Raw genomic sequence first — 27,767 nt, forward strand, 5'->3', positions numbered from 1 at the left:
CAGAGGTGTAGGGAAAAAAATTAAAAAACAGAACAGCTGATTTTCACTGACAGAGACCACTGTATGTCCAGTGTATCTCAAGTCAGCAAACGAACACAGTTTTCCCACAAGGTTGCTATGATAAAGACATCTTATAGCTGTTTTAAAAAAATCAGATACACCAATACAGTTAATTTTGAACATTAATGATTAAAGCAATTTTTAAATGATGAAATTTTGAAAAATTTATATTATAAATGAAATAACTAGAGAACAGTTTTTCTAATCTTGAATTAAACGTAACAGTGACTTAGCACTGTCATCTGAGAAAAATGTCACACAAGCTAACAGTTTACTGGGTTACTCACTGTCTCAGACTGGTATGCAATCCAGTACTTAACTTCCAAAAGATAAATATTATGTCCTTCTGTTCATTAAGTGTGGGGAACTGTGTATTTCAATATCATAATCAGTTTCCCTACAATTTACACATTGTTTTTAATGTCATATAGCTTTTAAACCACATCATGTTTTAATGGTAAATATCTCTTCCATTCAATATTTTCTCCTTGACAGCGATAGGTAAGTTGTTATAAGACTGGCTCAACAAAAGAAAGCCGGAGCTACCCATGAACAAAGGCAGGACTATACCCAGGGGTCCAGACAGACCAAGTGCAAACTATGTCCTATTTCCACAATGACGCTACAGTCTAAAGCAACACAGACCAAAGCCAGAGAGGAGAAATCAAAGAAATCAACAGTCAGATTTAGTCAATTCCAAGTCTTCTCAAAACAGGCATGAATCAAGAGAGAGCAGTTCTGGGACTTCCCTGGCATTTCAGTGGTTAAGACTTGGTGCTTCCAATACATGGGGTGTAGGTTCGATCTCTGGTTGTATAACTAAGATGCCACATGTCAGAGTCAAAAATTTTAAAAAAGAGAGAGATACCTGTTCTGCCTGACTCCTATCTGTTTAGTTTAGGGAATCATAGTAACTAGGTGTAAGTAATCAGTGGGACAGCGGGTTATAATCAGAATGGTTCTGAATTGTTCTATTCAGTTCAGTTCAGTTGCTCAGTTGTGTTCAACTCTTGTTCTAGTAAGACCATTCTAAAACTGAAGACTGATCTAAATGTCTCAGTAGCATGGGAAACTGAAGAAAAGGATTTCAATTCTGTTTACCTTAAAAATAGTTCTAAGGTATCTTTGACCCTATATGCAGATAAAGAGATTCTGATTGGCCCAAGTCTCCTGAGAAAGAAGCGGTAAAGCACGTGTCAGGCCTAGGACAAGGAGAGGCAGGCCCCTGCTCAGTGTGGCACAGCGATATATCAGGACGCTGCCTCAGTCCCGTTCTGGATATTACACAGTTTCGGTATCTACCCTGATTTTATTACCTCATACTGATTTAATTAATGAAATATGAATAACTATAAGCTGATAATTTAGAAGCAATCTTACTCTCTGTGATCTCTGGTATTTTAGCTAGCCCAAATTTAACAGTAAAACAAAGAGGGTGATGTAAGAACTTCAAGGTGTGCAGTAAATGCACTGAATTTCCTCTTTTGGCATTTAATTGTTAAAAAATGCTCTAAGAAATCTCTCTAAATGATGCTGGCCATTTTATGCAAGGACCTTTATGATGCCAATTCCAGTCACACTTCGAGGTCGCTTAATACTATCTGCTTAAAAACCATTGGTTGACAATTGTACAATATCATTAACAGGAATATTGTATAATTATACTTTTTCACTGCAGTGTTAATTACCAGAATATGCTCATGTTGCTTCAGAGCCCTTGCAGTATAGGCAACATGAAAAAATTTCCCCAAGCAACAGATTTTTTTTTTTTTTAACTATGGCTATTTATGAATTTTGGAGTTTTCTTCTTTATTAAGGTTCTGCATATATAAATCAATGTTCTTAGTAGTTAGGAAATGACTACCAATTATACTAAAAGACTTAAGATAATTAGAGCTAATTCTTATGATGAGACAATTACAGACATAAACAATTTGGGGCTCTATAATTTAGTGTTAAGTATTGGCTTCTGTAAATCTCAATTTACAATTTTAATTCTATAAATAGTTTGATTCCGATGGCAAAAGAAATATGAACGTATTTTAAGTAGATTTAAATATAACTGCTTATATTTAAATATGAATATCTCATATTTAAGCTTTATGTATACAGAAACCATTTAGTATATACATCACAGATAGCATATGCTGATAAACATATTCACCATGCCCATTTACTAGTCACTAAGCCATGAACATTTTGGAGCTAGGATCACATTAAGAACATATAAGACAGTGTAATGTAAAGTCATAAATTTTATTTTTTTTTAGCTGTCTTTGTACTCTGTTCTTCACAAGGAATCAGAATGCCACAGCATAATCCGGTTCATTTATTAAGAGAGTCAAAATGCATCCCATCTACCCAGTTATTTTGACTACATAATGACTTAATCACTACACCAACTATTACTATGGATTAAAAAAAAAACAACAACAAAAACTGATCATACAATGATCTACTATATTATGCCATCTAAGCAAAATATTGGAGAAGGCAATGGCAGCCCACTCCAGTACTCTTGCCTGGAAAATCCCATGGATGAAGGAGCCTGGTAGGTTGCAGTCCATGGGGTTGCTACTAGTTGGACACGACTGAGCGACTTCACTTTCACTTTTCACTTTCCTGCATTGGAGAAGGAAATGGCAACTCACTCCAGTGTTCTTGCCTGGAGAATCCCAGGGACAGCGGAGCCTGGTGGGCTGCCGTCTATGGGGTCGCACAGAGTCGGACACGACTGAAGCGACTTAGCAGCAGCAGCAGCAAGCAAAGTATTATGTTGTTTTTGGGTCAAAATTGATTTACAAATATTAATTACATGGTTTTTGAAAACAGGTTTTCAAAAATTTGGAAACAGCAAACAATAATAATTTTCAATAAAAATACTTAAAAGGCAAATTTTAAAATGTTCTTATAAATTGTATAATTTAGCAACTGTATAAATCATAGTGAAAACAGCATTTCTTGAAAAGGGCATTAGATCTTAACAATCTACATATATGTTTATCACAAATTATTTTGAAAAATAAGGATGATGTAAAATAATTTTAATTTTCATATATATCCTTTAATTTATAAAATATTTTCTAAGGAAAAAACTTATTATAATTCATTATTTTGCATTAGGCTTAAGAGAAAAGTGACCTAGTAAATATTTCTATGTAGAAATATATATTTAGAAATGTGAAAAAGAGAAAAGTTTATGAATTAAAATTGATTTGTTTAAAACAAACTAAACATTTTCATAATTCTTGGTAGAGCAAAAAGCATTTCTCAACTTAATTTATATTTTCAATGCCTACAACTGAGGGACAATAAAAAAGATACATATATGTCAAACACCCTATTTAAACTAAAAGTCTACCTTAGAATCATCAAATTTAGAATGGAAGTAAGCAGATCTATTTCTTAAGATTAAGGATATTTACTGGCAAAGTAATAGATGCTAAAACTATTGCTTTATTCACATTTCACCATTAAGACTACTTAAGTTATTGTAAAGCAATCTAATTTATTTCAGGTTCAATCATCTCTGCTCTTTCATTTGTGCTATGGAGTCTGAATTTATGAATCAGAAAAGAAAAAGAAAGCACCCCAGCCCCTCCTGGTTTACTGATGAAGTTACAGGTTAAATATAAGTTCCTATATCAGAAGCTAAAATGTAGAGAAATCATTACGCTAAAATGGAGTTTCCAAAAACTGCCAGTAAAGCAGAATGGAAAAGTTCTGCCTTATAGCTTCCTGGCATTTGTGAGATACTCCAACCTTAGCATATACATTTCAGCAGCAGTACACAGGCAGTTCTCCTCTGGTTTCACAGTTTTAACTGATGGAGCACATCAAGAAGATGCCGGGGTGGTACCTGCTGAAGCTGCAGCATGTATGGCTATTTTAAGATTCCTTTGAGTTCTGTTTGTTGCTATCTTTGAAAACATATTTGACACTTATTCAGCAGATCCTTTGGATTACTGAGCTTGCAAATTAAGCTTTGGCAAATACAGTGTGCTAGTTGTGATGGACAGAAATTTCCTGGAAAAGTTACATTTTTGTCTCCCCTTCTCTCTTTATTCTAGGCATGTGGGAGGCAGAAGGCAGGTCAAATGAGACCTAAAACCTGACTGGATCCCAGCACATTACTGATCAGTTCAATAAAGAGTTCCGTTATAATGAGGCATTCTTATGCTGAATGTATATTTGAATCTTCAAAAGATAACTCAGGTAAGAAGGAATTTGTTTCATTGGATTCTCTGGTCTGCTGGGGCTCCCATATTTTATAAAAAATTATTACACTGCATTAATATAAATTATTCAAAAGTCACAGTACCATAATGAATACTATGACTATTTTATGTACCCACATCTTGCTTAAGAAATCATCCTTAACCATCAACCTTTTTTTAAAAAATTGTAGTGCAGTTAATTTACCGGGTGCCTTATTTTTTACCTTAAAACCCATGATCATTTCATTTGGAATCTAAAGACTTATTTAAAATGAGTTATTCCTAAAGCACCTGTAGTCATCAAAAACAAGATGCTGCTGCTGGGAAGACAGAACCAATATTTACCTCCTGACCCAGTGGGATCAGAATTCTATTACAGGTAGTAGTTAAGTTCTGCTCTATTTCTCAAATGCTTGCACGGCTGTATCTCTCTACCTGTTATGGAGACTTACGTGACATTCTCCATTCCATCAGCTCATTTAGAACTGCACAGTCCATATTTGCAAGATCAATTTAATTAGTGCTTGAAAAGTAATCTCCTGTCTGTGGCTGCCACTGGTTACTTGGCTTGTTTTAATTATGACAGAATATCTTTGCCCTCAAAAAATCAAAAGGATGTCAAGATATTTTCTGCCCAGCCTCAAAGATTGCAAGCCCTCGCCTAAGATGATAATTTCTCCAAAGTTGGGAGAATGTCCTCAAAGCATCTAGTGTCTTGGCACGCTTAGAATACCTAAACAAATATTGAACAGCCATGACAATAATAATTTTTAAATATATGTACAGCAGCATTTTGCAGTTTCCGCAAAATTTGGCTGTGTTAATGAATTTATACCTAAGAATCTCTTGCTGTAGGCAGGATACTATTATTAATCCTCACTATACAGACAGGCAAACTCAGGCCCAAAAAGGTCAAATTACTCAAGTTCTCATAGCTGGTATCCATAAATGGCAGACTGGTGACTTAACCCCAAATCCCCTGCCATGACATTTTGTGATCTTTTCCCTGTATTACCAGGCTTCCTTCACCAACATAAACCTCTTTGGCTACTTGAACGTTTAGGAAAGTTAGCTATGTAACATATTTGCTGGCTGAAATTTCAAATTCCTTTCAGTCTACATCAATGGTTCAAGTTCGGCTTTATCACAATTGGGTGTTGCTTCTCCATGACCCCTCTTTATGAGCTCGGTCACCTTCCCTAACCCCTCAGGGGTGTCTAACTCTTCGGTTATTTCAGAGCTTTAAGATCATTTTCTCATTCATTTCAGAAACTATTTTTATCGGTCTTATTTTACATGTCAAAACTGAATGTTCTGACAACCACAGCAAGCATTCTGTGAAGAAAGAACCTGCTAGCACCTGTGAGCCCTCCCTCTTGAAAATACATATGAATTTGTATTTCCATCTAAAGCCAAATCAACATCATCATCAATACTACCACCCTACACATACACTGAGGGTAACACCTAGGTCTCCGAAGGCTACTGGCTTTGCTCAGAGCTGATAATCAACAATTTAATCGTATTCATCTCTGTTCTTTTATTTTATGCTGCTGTCTTTGACATATATAATAGCAGTTTACAAAGTAAGGTGCTGTCACCATCCTTGGAGGTGGGAATATAGTAGCAAAAGCGGGGAGCAAGGGCTATCATACAGATTCTCATGTTTGATATTCATCTATTTTTTTTTTAATGAGAGAATTAAACAGCAGTGATAAAACTGTACATTATGGGATACACCTTGGCCTTACATACATGAAACAAATCTTAATCCAAGTCCTCTCCTTGTGAAACAAGCAAACAAAAAGAGACAGACAGGTAGAAGAAGAGGGATGAGACAGAAAGAGAGACAGAAATACTTGACTAGTCATGAAAAGCAAAACATATATAATGCAGATGTGGACTTGGCCATAAATGAAGAATTTCTCCACCTACGCAGAATCTACATTACAATTTCTTTATTGAAATATAGTTTCAGGTGTATGGCACAATTCAGATTTTTTTATACATTATACTCCAGTCGTAGTTATTATAAAATATTGGCTATATTTTCTGTGCTGTACAATAAATCTGTGCAGCTTATGTACTTGATAAATAGTACTTTGTACTTCTTAATCCCTAACTCTCTCCTGTTGCTACCCCTTCCTTATCCCCCCTGGTGACTACTAGTTTATTCTTTATATCTGTGGCTCTATTTCTGTTTTGTTATAGTCACTTGTTTATTTTTTAGATTCCACATATAAGTGATCACAAATAGTATCTATCTTTCTCTGACTTCTTTCATTAAGCATAATACCCTCCAGATCCATCCATATTGTTGTAAATGGCAAAATTTTAGTCTACATTTTAAAAAGAAATTCAATTTAGTAGTATCCTGTCATTGTGTCAACCTCACAAAGTAAAGTTTAGTTAAGATAAAACAACACTCTCCTCAGTAATACAAAGAAACCAGAGAATTTTATAACTAGAATGAATTCACAGTCTTTAATGACTACATGAAAGAAAAAAAAAGGTATATACAGATTCTTTTAAGATGTTTAAAATGAAACTTTATTTGATAGTCCATAACACAGAAAGCTGCAAGAACAGAAGAAAAGTAAATTGTTGTAGAAAAGTTAGAAATATAATAGAAGGAAAGCTAAAACCTGCCTTCCTCTTATGTCTTGAGAAATATTTTTTAATCCTATTAATATTCAAATTTCCCCAATTGTCTGCTAAATATCCTTTATTATTTGTTTTTCCAAAACCCAGTGAGTCCAGCACCACACATTGTATCTGTTTTCTTAGTGCGATCAATACCCCTTCCCTACTCCCTGCCTTGTTTCCATGTTGCTTACTTGCTGAAGAGTTGTTTTCTTGGACAAAAAGACTTTGAAAATACAGAATAAATTTAAATGAAATGAAAATACCTTAACATCTTACTTACCAAAAGAGAACAGGGACAGTTATTATGTTCAAAAGGTTCCGAGAAGAATTCGGTATTGTGGTCCAGTCTCTTGTGTCCTCCGTATTCTGCTGCATCTGAATCGAGCACAATTTTGTACGTACAGCTCTTAAGGAATTACAACAGTTCAGGAGTTGAATGAGACATTATATAATATGTCTGAGACAGGATTTAGTAGCGAGTATTCTGAACACTGTTAAATGATGATTTGTGCTATGTTCTCATTTCTTCTCTACTATTTCAGTTTCTCACGTTTGAAACGGGCTTTGTAGGCTCTATAGTCAACATACCCACAGGACCTTTGTTATCCTTTTATCACAGCTTGGCACATGATCATCCATACCTATTAGTGAAGAATCTACTTTCTTCTTTCTGCAACCAACCAATTCCAGTTTTTAGAAATTCTTCTCCATATTGAGCAGAATTTTGATTTTGTGAAAACTTTTTCCACCCAGAAAAGCCATTAAGAATAACTTCAAAATACAGTAACTTTCAAATATTTAATAATAGCTATGCTATCTCCACTGGTCCTCTACATATATTACTAAATACTTATTAAATAGAACCCGACAACCTTCGATCATTTCTCATTTGATATGGCCGTTTCTCTTTTCCCATCTCTGAATCCATTCTAGTTTGCCAGATCCTGGTTGACAAAGTGAGGAACACAGAAGTGAACTAAGGGTGCACACGTGTTCTGAAGACCGAGCACCCTTGGTTACAGACACATGCTTCTATTAATGCACAAGCTCATATAAACATACTATCCATTATGCCACAGGATTCATGTTGTAATCATGTGATCTGCTACAATTTAACACCTGATTTTTCACAATAAACTATTTGTATGGTGAGGTGAAGTCGCTCAGCCGTGTCCGACTCTTTGCGACCCCGTGGACTGTAACCTACTAGGCTTCTCGGTCCATGGGATTCTCCAGGCAAGAATACTGGAGTGAATTGCCATTTCCTTCTCCAGGGAATCTTCCCGACCCAGGGATCGAAGCCGGGTCTCCCACATTGGAGGCAGATGCTTTAACCTCTGAGTATGGTAGTAGTATTGTATTTATTTAACTTATATGTGCTTATTTAACTTATATGCAGAGTACATCATAAGAAACGCTGGACTGCAAGAAACACAAGCTGGAATCAAGACTGCCGGGAGAAATATCAATAACCTCAGATATGCAGATGACACCACCCTTATGGCACAAAGTGAAGCAGAACTAAAGAGCCTCTTGATGAAAGTGAAAGAGGAGAGTGAAAAAGTTGGCTTAAAGCTCAACATTCAGAAAACAAAGATCATGGTATCTGGTCCCATCACTTCATGGCAAATAGATGGAGAAACAGTGGAAACAGTGGCTGACTTAATTTTGGGGGGTTCTAAAATCACTGCAGATGGTGATTGTAGCCATGAAATTAAAACACGCTTGCTCCTTGGAAGAAAAGTTATGACCAACATAGACAGAATATTAAAAAGCAGAGACATTACTTTGCCAACAAAGGTCCGTCTAGTCAAGGCTATGGTTTTTCCAGTGGTCATGTATGGATATGAGAGTTGAACTATAAAGAAAGCCGAATGCTGCTTTGAAGAATTGATGCTTCTGAACTGTGTGTGTTGGAGAAGACTCTTGAGAGTCCCTTGGACTGCAAGGAGATTCAACCAATCTATCCTAAAGGAAATCATTTCTGAATGTTCATTGGAAGGACTGATGCTGAAGCTGAAATGCCAATACTTTGGCCACCTGATGTGAAGAGCTGACTCATTTGAAAAGACCCTGATGCTGGGAAAGATTGAAGGCAGGAGGAGAAGGGGATGGCAGAGGATGAGATGGTTGGATGGCATCACCGACTCAATGGACATGAGTTTGAGTAAACTCTGGGAGTTGGTGATGGACAGGGAAGTCTGGCGCGCTGCAGTCCATGGGGTCGCAAAAAGTCAGACACGACTGAGCAACTGAACTGAACTGACTGAGTTGACTGAGTATTGTATTTATAACAAAAGAATAGCTATGGTTACTATATTCAAATTTATACTCAGAATGCCTAGAAATACTTGGTTAAAAAATCTACAAGTAAATATACATGGATACTTAGAAATTTAAGTTTCTTCTAGCTTAAGGAGGGAGACAGATGGGTGCCTAGGTGCTTTGCATTTTCCTGGTATTTAATCTCAGAAATGTTTGTATATTTTTATTACAGCAAAAGCTATCACATTTAAAGTACATGGGGATAAGAAGCTATGACTATCATTTTCATTCCTAGACCTTTGTTTAAGAGATGCAGATAGTTGCACCATAGGAATTTTGCTGGGAGTGGTGACTCCATTTCAGTCAATCCAGGTCAGTCTACTCTAATGCAAATGTAACAATCAGCATGTTAATGAGTTTAAAGCAGAAGGAGAGGGACAAAGACTGAATTCAAAAGATAACTACAGGGCACAAGCATATTCTAAACATACTCACATGATTTGAGCATGTGATTTATTTACTGGAGAAATATGGACAGGATAGCGAGAACAAATCGTTAGAGACATGGTAAATAAATGAAGCCCTGTGGTATGAGAGGAACTACTAAAAGAGAAGCTTAGCTTTTGTTCTTCATCCTGGTGCATGAAATACTTGCACGAATCTTCAAAAAGCATTAAACAAAAACAAAAAGAGTACAATACAGTTTAGAGAATAAAGGCCTAGAATTCATTCTGAAACACCTTCAGAAATACATCCATTCAGAAATACTTACTCAATTATTAAGTTATTGGTTAACAATACAGATTATTGGTAGTAGTGACTGAAGAAAGGAAATATATCATGAAAAGCACTGATTCCCAATCTGTGGGTGGATGGTCACTGGCCATTGTGTTATCATAAGAGTCTCACAGAATAAGTAATTATCTTACTATAAGGGACTGGGATTCTATATATACTGGTGTGAAGACTAAATTATGTGTTCTTATACCCATTTGCTACTATATTTCAAAGAATGTGCACTTTTTTGATTAATATGACATAGAGGCTTTTCAAAAGTCACAGAATTTATAGTAAGTTTTTTGCCTATATATTTTCTCAATGAAGGATACTGAAAGAGCAATTGTTATATAAGGATCAATATATTTTTGACATTGAAAGGGATCATCACACTGAAAATGGTAAGAATCTACTCACTTAATGTATATAATTTATAGCTATAAAGGAAAAGCCATAAAGTTTCAAAACATCAGTTTAGACCTATTTCTCTGATCTATAATTTAAAGAAAAAAAATTCCGCCGTGGCTACTTTTGGAATGTCTATATTATCCAGCGACTACAATAACTTCCTTCAGAAAACACAACCCTTAATTCCAGAAATTCCAACAATTTAAAACGCTAGATTAAAAGTAATGATTGTGACAGAGCTTTATAATTGTAAATTACTATATTACTTAAGAATCAGGAAACCCCATCTTTTAGGAACACTGCTTAGAATAAACGTTTCTAAAAGGGTTATCTGGGCAACTGGATTTTTGTTTTTCTCTTTTCTCATTCAGGCATTCCCTCACTCCCTCTTTCTCATGTGCACGCGGGCACACACACAGATTCCACACATGACGTGGGACCCACATAGCATCAACTCCCCTGCAGAGCCCTGCCCTGTCTGCCACTAAAGAATATCCCTCTGAAAATATAACTCAGAACTAGTTTACCCTTATGTCTTCTTCATAGGATTTCCAATTCCACAGTAGATAAATTTTGCAGGACATCTCAGCACCTCCACGTCTCTTTATTCATAGCTGCCTCACTACATCTAGCAGACTGCCTTCTCATTATAGCTTCTCAGTACATCTCTGAAACTGATATTCAGGATGACAATTCTGATTCATGAAGGAAGGCCAAATTACATGTCTTATATTTTATATTAGAGGAACGTAGAAGAAATTATTTTTCCCATTCACTTAATAAATACACACAATGTAGGAGGCTCTGTGCAAGATATTAAAAAAAATGACTAAGATGTAGTTTTAGTTTATGTGCATCTCATAGCCTGTTAAGGGGAGATTAGAAACACATATGAGTGTCCATAAATAAAGCAGAAGGCAATATTCAGTGAGAGGTACAGTCAAGGAGAGAAGGTAGGATTGACAGTTCATAAACAAAAAGCTTTGAAGGCTGGCTAGACTGTTCAGATTTATTTTATAATTAAGTGTGAATATGTTGAAGCTTTGTGAGAAAGGTTATGCTAATCAAAAACAAACAACCAAAATTAACCTGAAGGTGGAGGGTAGAAGAGAATGAACAAGGGAAAGACTAAGTCAGAAAAACCAGCCAGGAATCTAACAGTGGTGGTTAAACTTGGATAGTACAAATGGAGAGACACACGTAAACCAATGCGGTTTTGTTTTGTATGTACAACTGATGGTACTCAAACGGGAAACTGATGCCCAATTTGAGGAAACACTTAGAAGGGGAAGAATTATGCCCAAAGACACACAGTAGGTTTCGTGGCAGAGCTGGGATGTAGACACAGGTCAAACGTAGACTTAATTACCCTACTCTCCACAAGTGGATGCCTGTTTTATGCCAAGAATCAGGCAGAGTGTTTTTGCTGGCAGTTTCTTTGTTTAATTCTAATTTTGAGATTCTAAGCATAAAGAGGCTGGAATGAACATGGCATGAAGAATAAAAATAAGAAAAATAGATAAAGTGATATCCTAGTGTTTAATTAAGTTTAAAAGATTGGTGCTAAAGGACTGTAATTCTTAATGTTACTTAAGGAGTCTGAATATCAGAGGTTTGTTGCATTTGTTCTAGATCAACTTCTTTGCCAGTTGGTTCATCTGATCTGTCGTTTGGGGTATACAAAATGTACTTTGCTCAACTGGGGAAAATAGAGCAGTGAAAGAATGATAAAGATTTTATGGAGATTTTTTAAAAGGAGATCAAATAGATCCCTATTCATTTGGATATCATTTTAAATATTTTGATTTCTTCTTATTTTAAATTCAAGAGCTTCCTAAGTATTTGATATGTCTATCAACAGGTTGAAGTCGATATGAAGTTTTAAGCATTATTTTATAATCTATGTCCTTAAATTTGAACCAAGGAAGAGCCATGTTCTGAAGACCTGTACTAATAAGATTAAAGAACAGTGAAGGCATGAAGACTCTTAAATTCAATGGCTCTTCAAATACTTCAAAAGCTGCTGTGTTTGCTCAGCCACTTGATAAAGTGTCTGTTCAAAGTATAAGGATTTTGATGTAAGAAGTACTATCATTTATACCATTCTGCACTAAACTCACTTCACTCCTGCTGATGAAACTAGGGAAATTTATTGTAAAGTACAAACCCTGAGGTTTCAGACTGAGTGACAATAAAAGGGGTTCTCTAGTGAGTAGATGACCATAAAGATGGCAAAGCTGGTACGTTACCATATATCTTTAAATCTAAGACACCATCGATTTTAAGATGAATTATTTTATATGACTGCACTAAAAAGAAAAATATCACTACCATGCCAATCACTGTAAGACATATCCCAGTTGACATGTTAAAAAATGTACACTTAGAACATATGAATTTGGTATGCTATTTTCAGATATGACTCTTTAATCAACCCACCCACAGTATTATGATTACAGTAACTTTTGGGAGTTAAGTGATCCTAGCAAGAGAATGTATTATCAAAGGCAGAAAACATTAGGTATAAAATTCTAAGGAACTGTAAACAAACATCTGGTAATCTAAGAACAGGTGGTAGAAAATAAAAATAATTTCATGTTTTTAACAGTCTAAAGATAACTAGCCAGCACAAGACTTGCCTCAGTGTTCTAACGTAATGTTCCTCCTTTTATGCTTCATAAATTGAATTTAATTTATTGCCAACCACAAGTCACAAATCTTGTATAGCATTTTGGCTGTATAGCATCTCAAATAGATCTGCCCCTCTATTTCAGAAGTATACTTAAATTATACCTCATTTATTGTCCTGAACCATAGACCAGGTCATAAATGACAACCTTTAGCTTGCTCTCTCTGGTCTCTTTCCAAATACAGAAGTAGCAAAACCTGGTGATGTGCTGCTGTATATTTTATGGGTGTATATGTGTGTTAGAGCGAGGCAGGTGCATGTGTGTGTCTGATTTAAGCATTTCTGTCTTTAGCTTTGTCAACTAGAATATATAGCAACTTAAAAATTCACCACTGGAAATAAGTTCTGATATTTGCATTATTTGTTTGAAACTATTTTATGGCTGTGGGCATTTATGAGTATATTACTTTCAATAACAATATCCATTTAGCTTTTTTCTCTACCTAACTTTAGTTTTAAAAAACTCCTACAATATTATAGTATTTCTAAAATAAAATTAAAACAGAGGGTAATATAAAAATAAATAGGAAATTTACTACTGAATATAGTCAAGGTATATTTTAAATTATAATGAAAGGCAAATGGAGCTTCCCTTTAAGGGTACAATATATTTTTTAAAGTTCTTATTCATTTACATTAAAATTTTATTGTCTTTGCAAAAAGGATCAAATTCAATAATGAGCTATATATGAATTCAAATTTGTGAACACTGTCTTCATTACAAGTTTAAATGACAACCACATGTTTTAATTAAGTGCAAAACAAAAGTATATTTATAGTATAGTTTAGGATGTGCTTCTTTCATGAACAGGTTTCTGACTTTAGCCTAAAAAATAAACTCTAGTCCATGCAAATTTACTTCCTTAATTATACATTCTTAGAAACTGTACAATGCAGAATAGCAATAAAACAAACTCAAAGGAGGAGGGACTCAAATATAATCTACCACATTAATTAATGGATTGCTATGCTTTTTGAAATGCATTTTCACGCAAATTATTAGTTTATTCTTAGGCATGCTTAATGACATACATCAGTAACAGCAAATCAAATGATAATATTAAATATTGAGCACTACATATTTCTCTATGCAAATAAGGATATTATTCTAAATACTTTACAGAATTCTTTGACTAACCTAATTAGGAACTTTTCTTTGTCCTAGAAGATTATATAATTGAACTAAAAAATGTCATTTTTTTCCTCAGTAACTCAAGAAAAGAAAATAACAAAAAAATATGCTCACACATATAGACTAACTACCCTTTAAAATTTTTGCTATTTGCCTGTGCCATTAATGATTAGCCAAGGGTAGTGGTTTAGTTGCTACATCCTATCCAACTCTTGGGACCTCATGGATGGTAGCTCACCAGGTTACTCTGTCCATGGGGTTTCCCAGGCAAGAATACTGGAGTGGGTTGCCATTCCTTTCTCCAGGGGATCTTCCTGACCCAGGGATCGAACCCGGGTCTCTTGCACTGCAAACAGATTCTTTACCAACTGAGATACCCAAGGAAGCCCCAAGGATTATCCAAAGAACTTATAAATTCAATTATTTGATGAAGCAATATTAGCTAGCGAGAACTGCAAAAGAGAAAAACAACAGATTTTTATACATCTTTCAAACACATGCTTTCTCATCAAAATGAGTTTTGACCATGCAGATGCAACATTTTTTACAAATATATTGTGCTTTAGAACTCAATTTTAACATAGGCTATAAAGAAACATCTTCACTCAAACTTATGTTAATACAGCCTTTAATTGAGTTCTATGCAATATATATAAAGGGAGAAGATCATTGGGAACTTCAAAATTCCTGAAAAATAATGAGAATTGCAAGCATAAGTAAGCATCATCTAAGCCATTTCATGCAGACAGACAAGAATAGGAGAAAGCCTCCTACAACAGTAAAATACAGCGGGTGCATGGCTTTGGGGTCCAACAATTAAATTCTAGTCTGAGTTCTTAATTACCAACCATATGTGTCTTCCAGCAAGTTACTGAATTTCCTTAAAGCTAAGTTTCTCATTGTTAAAACTGGGATAATATATCAGAGGGTAACTGTGAGGATTCACAGAAACAGTGTACATCAAATGCTTAACAGAGTGTCTAGCATTGGGAAAAGTACCCAAGTTATTAGCTGCTCTTTATATTATTATTATTATTGGCCCTGGACCATTTAATCTGCTAGCTTAAGTGATGAAAAATGTAAAAGTATGTCAACTTACTCTCTTACTTTTTAATCCAACTTGGCCTTTTCTTTCTTTCTGACCTTTATTCCCCTTCCTTTCCTCCATGACTCTATTCTCACTAGAATCTAAACAATTTCCCTGTTATTTAAAAAGATTGAACACTGAAGCTTAACTGGACAGTACCTTGGCCTCTTTGAGGACTACACACTTAAAATTTTTATTTTTGTAATGATCCTCATGCTTTTAAGAAAGACTGAGAAGACTACTCTGAACATCTTAACTGTAAATTAAACACTTCCCTGGTGGCTCAGTTGGTGAAGAATCTGCCTGCAATGCAGGAGACCTGGGTTCGATCCCTGGGTTGGGAAGATCCCCTGGAGGGAGGCATGGCAACCCACTCCAGTATTCTTGCCTGGAGAATTGCAGTGGACACAGGAGCCTGGTGGGCTACAGTCCATGGGGTCGCAAAGATTCAGACATGACTAAGCGACTAAGCACACAACACACCCTCTTGCATTTGCCCCCATTTTTCAACAGAGCATTATCCACTTTCATCATCCTATAAATTTAATTATTATATTTGTTCTCTTTCTTTAATTTAAATAGATCTCTATAAGAGAGTTGTCCTTCTCTACACGCCCCCTCCTCCCCTCTACTTAGGACCTGGATTAATACCTGGCATATTTACTGAGTGGATCTTCTTTGCATTATTTTCCTATTGCAGTCTCCTCCCTGGGTTTTGACCTATGCATACTTTTGCTAAACTTTAAGAAATAATTTAATACTACTTCAGTCATAAAAAACAACGTTGAGTTTCTTCCCTTGTTTTATCTGTACAGATCTGTACAATATAACTTTTAACACAATGCCACTTCATTATAGTTTTACGTGAAACATTTTAAAAGATTTCTTTTTCTTTCTTTTTAGAATAGTCACAACAGTTAAACAAATGCATGTCAGCTTGAAGCAATTAGTTCTCAAGTGAATAACTGATTGGTATGAGCCCTGGAGATAGACATTTTATATAATTCTTAGTTGAAGTGGGTAAAAGATTACATGTTCACTAAAGCTGACATATACTCAAAGACTTGTATTATCAACCTGACTGGTGAGCTTTCTTTATACAGATGACTGAACTTAAGCACTGAACATCACAGTAACTTGTGAAACCATATATATACACATATATATGTACATTATATATATGTATGTAAATATATAATTTGGCAAGGCCAGGATATGCACTTAGGTATAATATTTTCTATCACTCTACCACCATCTGCCAGTTAAAGTCTGCAAAGTAAATGAACATTAAAATACGTAACCATTTGAAGGCTGATTCATTTAGTGTTGGTAGCAGAAACATCCTTTTGATATATTTGAAGTCAGAACTTATTAGCGGTAATGAATCATCAATATATTAGTACACACCAGTTTTCCTGTGAGGGAAATCCCTTGGACAGAGGAGCCTATTGTGCTACAGTCCATGGGATCATAAGACATGGACATGTCTTAGTGACTAAGAACCACCACTACCATAGTCAATATATATGCTTCTTTGTATTTTAATTTTTAAGACCAAATAGAAAATCTAATACCTTAGGGCTTACTCGGTGCTTTAGAAAGGTAAATGAGAAGGTGCTGAGCTAGCTTCCCTTGAGAAGGTGTCAAGCAAAGCCTACTGGAGTTTGTGGATGTGTGTATATGTGCCCAAACATGCATCATTATGCTGAGTCATTTCGGAGCACTTCTGGGCACATAGCCCATGCCTATCAAAATTTTCCCCAGGTTAAGCATTGTGAGAGGAAAGGTTTAAAGTAAACATTTCTCCATAGGCATCAAAAACATTGAGTGAAAGAGCTATAAACTCACATTATGTGATTGCTAATGTATGTATTTCCCAGGGGTATAATAAATATAGCATAGTACTTTACAAGCATCTATAAACCCATCATATTGGTTTAATCTTACTAGGCAGATGTGGAAGAGAATTACACATGGAAAGAGTAAGCTGCTGAGTTGTTTTTGCAAAGTGCATTTTTGCACAATTCAAAACAAAACCAACAAATGTTTTGGCTGTGATAGTCAAACATAAAGATAACTTACACAATTGAATGAGTAAAAACTCTGGCACATTTTGAATCGAATTCTATGTAGACTTACTTATTTATTTTTATAGTTATTTAACAAGTATTGCATTTTAAAGGTCAGTTTTCATTATAGTCCCAAAGAAGGGCAATGCCAAAGATTATTCAAACTACTGCACAGTTGCACTCATTTAACATGCTAACAAGGTAATTCTCAAAAATCTGCAAGTGAGGTCTCAAGAGTAGACTGAGAACTTCAGATGTACAAGCTAAATTTAGAAACGGCAGAGGAATCAGAGGTCTAATTGCCAACATCCACTGGATCATAGAAACAGCAAGAGGATTAAAAAAAAAAATCTACTTCTGCTTTATTGACTATGGGGAAGTCTTTGACTAAGTGAATCACAACAAACTGCAGAAAATTTTGAAAGAGAATTTTTTCTGAGAAATTTTCCTGAGAAATCTGTATGCAGGTCAAGAAACAACAGCGAGAACTGGACATGGAACAACGGACTGGTTGCAAATTGGGAAAGGAGTACATCAAGGCTGTATATTGTTACCCTGCTTATTTAAATTCTATGCAGAGTACAACATGCAAAATGCAGGGCTGGATGAAGCACAAGCTGGAATCAAGACTGCTGGGAGAAATATCAATAACCTCAGGAATGCAGGTGACTCCACCCTTACGGGAGAAAGTGAAGAAGAACTAAAAAGCATCTTGATGAAAGTGAAAGAGGGGAGTGAAAAAGCCGGCTTCAATCTCAACATTCAAATAAATAAGATCATGGCATTTGGCCCTATCACTTCATGCAAATAGACTGGGAAACAATGGAAACAGTGACATACTTTAGTTTCTTGGGCTCCAAAATCACTGCAGGTGGTCACTGCAGCCATGAAATTAAAAGATGCTTGATGTTTGGAAGAAAAGTTATGACAAACCTAGACACCATATTAAAAAGCAGATACAGTAAAGGTCTGTCTAGTCAAAGCTATGGCTTTTCCACTCGTCATGTATGGATGTGAGAGGTGGACCATAAAGAAGGCTGAATTGATGCTTTTGAACAGTGGTGTTAGAGAAGACTCTTAGATTCCCACTGGAAAGCAAGGAGATCTAACCAGTCAATCTGAAAGGAAATCAGTCCTGAATATTCGTTGGAAGGACTGATGCTGAAGCTCCAATACTTTGGCCACCTGATGTGAAGAGTGGACTCACTGGAGAAGACCCTAATGCTGGGATATTTTGAAGTCAGGAAGAGAAGGGGGCAACAGAGGATGAGATGGTTGGATGGCCTCAGCGACTCAATGGACATGAGTTTGAACAAACTCTGGAAGACAGTGAAGGTCAGGGAAGCCTGGAGTGCTGCAGTCCATGCGGTTGCAAAGTGTCAGACATGACTGAGTGACTGAACAACAAAGTAATAAGAGCATATTTCTCAATTTTTACAAATATGAGACCCAGAAACACCTACTATCATACAAGTAACATGAGCTTTTGTGACATAAAAATGTTAGGGTAAGAGAATAAACTGAAGAAAAGAATGTTTCAGAATCAGAAAAGAATGCTACCACCATAGAAACGAATTTTCCCTTTGCTTCCCTTAACTGGACAAAAAGGAAGAGGGTTAGAAGCAAAAGTAGTGGACTGATAGTTGACTCTCCCTAAATAATAAAGGGGATTTCCTTTGTGGTACAGTGGTAAAGACTCTGCCAGAAAATGCAGGAGACCCAAGACATGGGTTTGATCCCTGGGTCAGGAAGATGCCCTGGAACAGGAAATGACAACCCACTCCAGTATTCTTGCCTGGAAAATTCAACGGACAGAGGAGCCTGGAGGGTGGGCTAAGTCCATAGGGTTGCAAAGAATCAGACATGACTGAAGTGACTAAGCATACAAAAACAAAAATAATAAAGCGCTTATCAGAAAAATTACAGTAATGGTTATCATTTTACAGACATAAAATAATTTTGTTTCAATTAGTGTCCCTATAATAGACATTTATTGTCTGCCAATAAAAGGTAATGGGGCTTCCCTTGTGGTAAAGAATCTGCCTGCAATGCAGGAGATGCGGGTTCCATTTCTGGGTCAGGAAGATCCCCTGGAGAAGGAAACGGCAACTTATTTCAGTTTTCTTGACTGGGAAATCTCGTGGACAGAGTAGTCTAGTGGGCTACAGTCCACGGAGTCGCAGAGTTGGACATGACTTAGCAACTCAACAACAATGAAAGGTAATATGACCGGCTTAAGTTACACATTCATTAATTAAATAATTTTACTTGATAACATCTAAAGAATGCTTTCCTTATTCAACAGTTCATATCACATAACTACCAAGAATATCAGGAAGTTTCACAGATAAATTTCACAACTAAAATAGGAATTAGGCATTTTTCCATTATTAGGGTAAGATACCACATTAATAGAACCAGAAATGGTTCTTACACAGGGTTATAACTGAAACCACTGTTTCTGAGAACACATTGTTCATGGCTTTACTTTTTCCACTTTTCTCTGGAAAAAGATAACTTTCTTTTGGCTATAGCATCCATATATCCTTAGGAGCCTTTAAACAGTTATAGGGAATCAGTAATTATATTATGGATTAATTTTAAGAAATCTTGTGGAATACTCATGGTACCATTTTCACATTTAAATGAAACACTGAGCCCTCAGTTTGACCCTGTGAGATTCTGAGTTATAAAAGCTTAATAGAAAATGGTAAAAATAAAAATATCTCACTTACAGAAGAACCAAGCAGCTTTCTTGTAGGCAGGAGATATTCAGTGGGGGGGGGGGGGGGGAGGGGGGGGAAGGCGGGGGGAGGGGTGCTAATTTCTACAGAGACCCAGAAGTAAAAGGTAAATTAACATTCAGTATTAGAGATTTATTGTAGATAATGAATGCTCTATCAAAAGAAATGTCATCAGATATAAAGGTGATAAATATAATTTATTTTTCAAAATAGAAGAGAACAATCTGTTCTGGACTGATTAAATAAAAGACTATTTAAAAAGAAAGCCAGATATGAAACCTTTCAGGCCAATGTTTCATTGTGGCTTTCCATCCATTAGTTTGCAATGCTATTCCACCAGAAAGGAAAAAAAAAATTACTAAATGAGATAATAAGTGTAAAGTGCTTGTAGCATGCAAAATGTAAAAAGTTTGGAATAGATGGTAGATCTTATTATGAAAGTCTGTTCAGCAAGTATTCTGACAGCAGACTCCATAATTTTAAATTCTACAAAATCATGATGTATGGAATTTATAATGTTTTATCAACTTTTTCCTTTCTACCATTTAATTAAATATCTGTTCTAAGGGGAAAGCAATGGATTATATAAATCTTTGTGTCTTAATTAATTAATTTTAAACAACTTCAGAGCTTTTCCACCTTGAGAGAGTCCTATCCTCCATCTATCCACCCATCCATCCATCCGTCCATTCATCCATCTATTCATCATCCACTCATCTGCCCATCTCTCTCTTCATCATCATCTATCCATCTATCCATCCTTCCATCAACAATTTAGTTTTATATTTACCTCATACATTCCAAGTAAAAATATAATTGCTAATATGCAGGTAAGAGAGAGACTCAGTCTTACCGAGTATCTTGGAGTCAATTTCCATATAATAATACCTGAATATTTATTGGAAGGACTGATGCTGAAGCTGAAGCTCCAATATTTTGGTCACCTGATGCAAAGAACGGACTCATTGGAAAAGACCCTGATGCTGGGAAAGATGGAAGACAGGAGGAGAAGGGGACAAGAGAGGATGAGATGGTTGGATGGCATCACCGACTCAATGGACATGATTTTGAGCAGGCTCTGGGAGTTGGTGATGGACAGGGAAGACTGGTGTGCTACAGTCCATGGGGTCACAGAGTCAGACATGACAGAGCAACTGAACTGAATACCTCCTTTCACAAACTGGTCAAAATAATTATGCTAGGAACACATGTTTTCCCCTTGTTAGTGCTACAACTCACAGGCGAGAATGTAATGTTTTTATAGAATGCAATAGTATTTCTGATTTCTTTATTATCCAGAAGGACAAGAAACAGAGAAGGGAAATCTTGACTGAGCTATTGTTAGATGAATTTCTGGAACCAGAGGAGACCATCACTGAGCAATTGAGCTGTGAACCAAAAACAGAAATGGTGTTGAATGTCTCAGAAGCACTGAGACACTGAATAGCACTCAGTTACTAAAAAAATCTGAAAACATATGTGTGTAGTAAGGGCTCACTCATTATTCATTACTGCCTATAGTCTTATGAATATATATTAAGCCAATCTTGAAGCGTTACATCAGTTACAAAATATTTTTCTTACTTTGTGATCCATCTCAAATTTCTGAGTAGAGAAATGAAGCTAAATTGTAGGCTCTTTATTGCCAGTGGAGGTGGGGTTACACATTTGTTATTATCATTAAATCTCAGCGATTTCTGGACTGGGTTTGACAATGAAAAATTACTGAAAGTACCTCTAGGTAGTGTTTAGCAGTATCACTTTCATCTTGAAACTAAAGAAAGAGAACCAAGGCCATGAGTATATATCCATAGCGAAGCTATTGAAAAATAAGAGGGACTTAAATATAGCACTGTTAGTAGGATTATCTGCCCCTGTTCACATAAGAGCTTCATCACTATATGGCCACACAGGGGAAAAGCACACACTTTCTCTCTCCTCACATATGCAAATGTGTTCAAAGTCACTATATAGATCTTTTATCAGAAACACATATTTCTTTAAAAATTTTTTTTTAATCAAAACTTGGTAAATGTGGAAAAGTATAATGTTAAGCTCTACATTTTTAGTCCAGAAATTAACCTTTACATATCAAATCTGAATAGAATGTGGCCATCTAGCTAATTCTAAATTAAGTACTTTGTTTTTATTTGCTGCACAAAGCCCAGATTCTAATAAACACAGAATGTTATATAACCATGCTTCAAAGGCTCCTGTAAACTAAGCAACTCACAGCCACATCTCTGCCTTCAGTGATCACACTTCAGTGAATCATCCAAGTGACCTTATTTGCTCATAAGAAACTCTGTGTACAGGTTGCAAATGTCAGTGTCTGAATTTACATTTCAAAAAGTACATCTTGCAGCAGTTTAATGAAAATATTGCAAAGATCTTGAGTCAGATCCAACTATTTACTCATCTGTTCCCCTAGTTTTAAATATTTTTGGCCTGTATTCACATAGTCTTCACAAGCCATACTTGATGATCACTCCTCTAAACACTGCAGCATTGTAACAGTTTGAAGAGCCATTTGGAAAGGGGGCTGCTATTACACTGTTATTCCCACACCCACCTCAACAGCATGCTGACAAAAGATTTGAAAACATTTGATACTGGTGTTGTTTATGCTCTTGGAGTGATAAGAATCTGTATCTACCAAGACACATACTTTATAAATGATCTATGAGGGCTTAACACTTATGTGAATATTTCACAGTAAACTTAATTGACGTGATGTACCAGAAGAGTCTCACTTTGAACAAAGAACGACAGCACATTTACATTCTCCTCCAGAATGAAGAGAAATCACAGTAATTGACCTGAGTCAATTATTTCATGTTTTATTCTTTAAAAGTACTTTTTCTTTTTTTTTCTTTTCTTTTGGATGATGATGACAGGGGTCGTGGGGAAGAATTTGTTGGGAAAAATTTGTAGAGGGTGATGGTGAGGTACTGACGGAGCCCGATGGGAGAAAAGCTCATGCCATGAGATTGTGTATGATTCTCTCATGCTGCCTGTTCTCTCAGAACTATAACAAAATCACTTTGAACATTACAGAAATAAATCAGCATTGCTCATGTCACTTACTGCCACCACCGACCACATGTATGCACCATGAATGGACAGAAAGAGGAAGAACATGGGCTTTGTAACGCACTGCTCGTCCTTCACCAGTCATGTGCTGGAGGAAGTTAGTTATATAAAGCCCTCATTTCCTGTTCGGTCACATGAATCTAACACAACCTACCTTACAGGGCACCTAGAAATATTAAACTAGATTTTTTTTTTTTAATGGCTAGCAAACAGAAGGACCTCAAAAGAGATCCCCTATACCCACACTTCCCCCGCTACGTCCCTCAAAATGAGGCATCATCATTTGTGTTACTCAAAATGGATTAGAGAGAGTTTAGCTAGGTAGAAAGAGTTCGCCCGTCGGGGTTTAGCAGTCTTCCTTTTGATTCAACATTGATTTGATAATGGTCTAAGTGAAGAAATGTGACCGTAGAAATAAAATACTGATTCTGATACTATAAAGGGAATTATGTTTCTTTCTAGGTGGCTCAGACAGTAAAGCGTCTGCCTACAGTGCAGGAGACCTGGGTTCGATCCCTGTGTCGGGAAGATATCCTGGAGAAGGCAATGGCACCCACTCCAGTCCTCTTGTCTGGAAAATCGTATGGACAGAGGAGCCTGGTAGGCTACAGTCCATGGGGTCACAAAGAGTCGGACACAACTGAGTGACTTCACTTTCACTTGTACTTTCTACCCAGCTAAACAATGTAAAATCATAAACAAATACACCACATCGTACAGCATTTTGTCTTCCTGAGCATGTAACTGTGAATGTACCTCCTTAGCCAGTACATTGGGTCTCAGTTCTGTTTTACTCACGTTACTATCCACTGAATGGAAGAACACTGGTGACTATTACACTGAAGATTAGTGGATAGAAAGACAAATGTGAGACAGTGCACCGGCAAAGTAATTTTACTGTTGCTATTTTTTTGTTTGTTTGTTTTCTAGAATAATCCTGCATGTTCCTTTCGCAGAAACAAAACTATGCCCTTTAGTAGTCACCATGAAGACTGGGTTCAAAACCTTAGTAATACAAAGCAGATGCCCCTTCAACCTTCCAAATTTATCATCTTATTTTGAAGTGACAGCTGAAAGTACTCTTAAAGTGTTGCTTCTATTCTGCCTGGCATTGCCTCCAAAATAGCTCCCTTTACAGCAGTTTCTTGGAAAGACAGTCAGCTCATATTCTACACAGATATGAGTGAAAGTTGATGTCTTGCTATTTGATATATAGGATACACAGGTTCAAAAAATGGAACTATTCAAGAATTCAGACATGCTACCAACTGCAGGTTTATATTTCATAGTGACAGAGGAAGTTCAAATGACTTCTCCAGAAACTTTAAATTTGTTCTGGTACCAAATCCTGCTTTCCTGGGAATTAAAAATTTGATGAATTTCTTGACTTGATTAACACATCCAATCTTGCCTCTGTGGATCCTTCACAGAGGAAATCTGTATTCAATTCACTGGCTCGGTAGTTGGAAATACCAATGGCATAGAATTCTTTGGTAAAGTCAGAAACTACAGCATAGAAATACCAATATTTTTGCACTTCCTATTCCAGAAATGATTCTATAATGCTGAACTACAATGTTGTTTAAAGGTATAAGAATAAAGTCAGAAAGATGGAAGACCAAAAAGAAATGAGACTTGTACAATGCTAAGGATAATAAAAAGGACTGTGTAAGCTAAGCAAGGAACAACAAGAAGCTGAAAGAAGAGATCTATCTACTGCTTAGGGAAGGTGGTACAGTCATATCACTAATATTCTAGTACTCTCTTATCTTGTCTATTAACAAGTGAGAGGTAAAAATCATGCTCAATATTAAATTTGGGATTTTAATTAAATTAGCTGAATAAATCAAGAGTAAGGGAGACATGTCATAATACAAGTACACAGAAAAGAAAACTAAAACTTTTTATATGAATGTGAATAAGAGCAAAAAATGTGATGGTTGCCAGAAAAGCTGGTGTAACTTTAACTCCATTGACGAGAGAGAGCAGTCTCAAGACAAGAGGAGGTAATGGGGCCCTCCATGCCATACTTGCCAGACCGTTATCTGGAATATTCTGCTGTTCCGGAAGCACAACAAAGAGGAAAGTGAACAATACTGGGTACAATTTGATAAGAGAGACATGATGCTAACAGGTCTGGAAAGCATCACAAGAATCTATGAAAGAAACCAGAGGTATTTTTGGTCTGGAAGAGGGAAGACCAGGGAGAGGCGGTATTGTGAGGAACAACTTAAATGCCTGTTTGATTTGAATAGCTGTCATGCAGAACAGGCACTGGCCCCAGAGTATAGATATAATACATTGACATGTAAGGCTACATTAAAAAAAACAACAACAGAAAACAAACCTCGAACTGTTTACCTTGTGAAACAGTGAGAGTCATAGGACTGGAAAGTGTCCTAATGACAGCTATGATTTGCAGAGGAATATATAGATGGGGTTTCTGCACTGAACTGGGTCATCAGAGCACAAGCCATCACAAAATCCAGAAGATTTTATAATTTCAAGCTAAGGTTTAAGGCTGACAGTATTAATATGTAGCTAATTAGAAAGTATGATTTCAGGTATGTTGGAAATGCTCTCCTGCTCTCTAAAAAAAATACTCATTATTTAAAAAATATTCTATTAGATATCTAGTTCATTAGGTCCAGCATACTTTTGAGTATTCAAGGAGACTGGTTATTAAAATGCAAATGTCCTCAGAGGAGGCAATAACATATGGGAATTAGTTACAGCATGTTGACAGAAAGGGAGGAATGAGAAAGGCAGCCAGAGTAAATAAGGCCCAAGTGGACACAGATCAGCAGGAGACAAAATCCTTGCAATAAAAGAAGCAACAATATTTTCAAGGTTCTCTTAGAGGTGCAACAGATGACTGAGGCTGCAACTATGCCTTCTATGAAGATACGGCCCAATTTTCCAGGATCTGTATATCACTACAACACATAATGTGTACATTTCCTGTGGTCACTAATATGAAGTGTTCAGTGTTTATTAAAATGGAAAACTTCTGTTTAAAAGGTGCTCTTAGACATTTAAACAAATTGCTAAGTTTTGAAAGATTCAATTTGTGGCAAGGTGTATCAAAGCCAAACTAGACTTTCACGTACAGTGTAACTTTGTATCACAAAATGAAATTAACTTTTGGGTGGATTTTGTTTAATAAAATATACTATATTATTATATATATTTCATTTAATAATATTTGTTAAATCACACAGACTTCAGACAGGAGTTCAGTGTAGCTTAAGCCAAGCTTTTCTCCTAAACAACATCACTGAAATTCCATTATTTCCATTTGTTAGTGATCCTAATGAAACTCAAAAAAAAAACAAAAAACAAAAAAACCCCTAAACTAGTTAAAAGGGAATTAAAATCTTCTATTATGTGATCACAATATATCTTTTCAGTTTAATCTCCAAGCACTTTTTGGGTCATCATTCTCCCAATTAATCTATTGTACTGTCCATTATCTAAGTATAGGCTATAATTTCCAACAGCAGGAATGGCCTTCCTCAATTTTTTCTACCATAATTGTATCTATTTCTCAAGGTTCAGGCTTTAAGGTCTTTTGTTAATCAATTAGTCTATAAATCATCTCTCTCTCTCTCTCTCTCTCTCTCTCTCTCTCTCTCTCTGGGATATAGGCTTAAAAATCTCATTAGTCAATCAATTACTCAATCTCTGTTTCTCTTTCCACCCCCACCCTCACATTTATTTCTTTTTCTTTTACTTCCCCTCTGTTGTCCCATGGAACACTCCTGCCTCATCCCCTGTACTGCATCGTGCCTTACATCTTAGCTTGGGTTTACAAATCTCTTCTCTCCAACTTAGGGTCAAGGGCAGTGTTTAACTACCAAACACTGCAGTAGACCCCAAGTGTTCTGTAAGTGCATTTTGGTTTAATAATAATCAAAATTACAGTTTGATTATATGCCATCATTAGATACAGCAGGATCTAGTCTAGGGTTTAATACTTGAGCAGTTTGTCGCTAAGAAGGCTTATGTATGAGTTGCTACATGTCTAGCAGCTGTTTGTATTTCTTCAAGGAGATGGTAAGAACAGTTGCCTCCTGAACAGTACAGCTCTTCTTCAGGGCAGACAACCCCGTGACACTGATTTCCATGATCTGAGCAGTCTCTGTGTTGACTGGGGCATATTTAGCCACAGCAATAGCCTTCCCTCCTACATGCTCTGATGTCCTAGGGGATGGGGTGATTGGGGAGGAGCGGAGAGAAGACAGGGAACATCTTTCACCACCTGAAGCATCCCTGAGCAGCACCAGCCTGCTACTCACCGGACATCGTGGCATTTTCCTCCTTACGGCCAGAGAAACATCGTCTGGACGACCACTTCCCCAAGGAGGTCGCTTCCTGGAGGCTCAGGGGGTAATTCCTGATTAAGCTACTCATGAGGAAAGCATTCTCCTCCCTAGACACTTCTTTGGGGATAAGTGACTGAATTCTGGTCAATGGAATACAAAGGAAATTTGCTAAAGTGACTTAGTTCCTAAAAACCATACAAATCTATTTGCCTTTTGTTGTGTCTGAAGGTGACATTTGGAACCAAGGCTGTTGTC

General features: G+C 36.3%; 1 protein-coding gene across 1 annotated transcript in view; it reads right to left on the reverse strand.

Annotated features, from left to right (window-relative positions):
• The window catches only part of GBE1 (1,4-alpha-glucan branching enzyme 1), a 306,336-nt gene that overhangs the window by 4,039 nt on the left and 274,530 nt on the right, over nucleotides 1-27,767 (reverse strand). Inside the window, exon 15 of the mRNA XM_068972275.1 lies at nucleotides 7,204-7,321. Within this exon, the coding sequence (XP_068828376.1) occupies nucleotides 7,204-7,321 (118 nt within the window). The remainder of the gene's footprint in view (nucleotides 1-7,203; nucleotides 7,322-27,767) is intronic.

This window comes from Capricornis sumatraensis, chromosome 1 (genome assembly GCF_032405125.1).
Source record: "Capricornis sumatraensis isolate serow.1 chromosome 1, serow.2, whole genome shotgun sequence".
NCBI classification, from domain to species: Eukaryota; Metazoa; Chordata; class Mammalia; order Artiodactyla; family Bovidae; genus Capricornis; species Capricornis sumatraensis.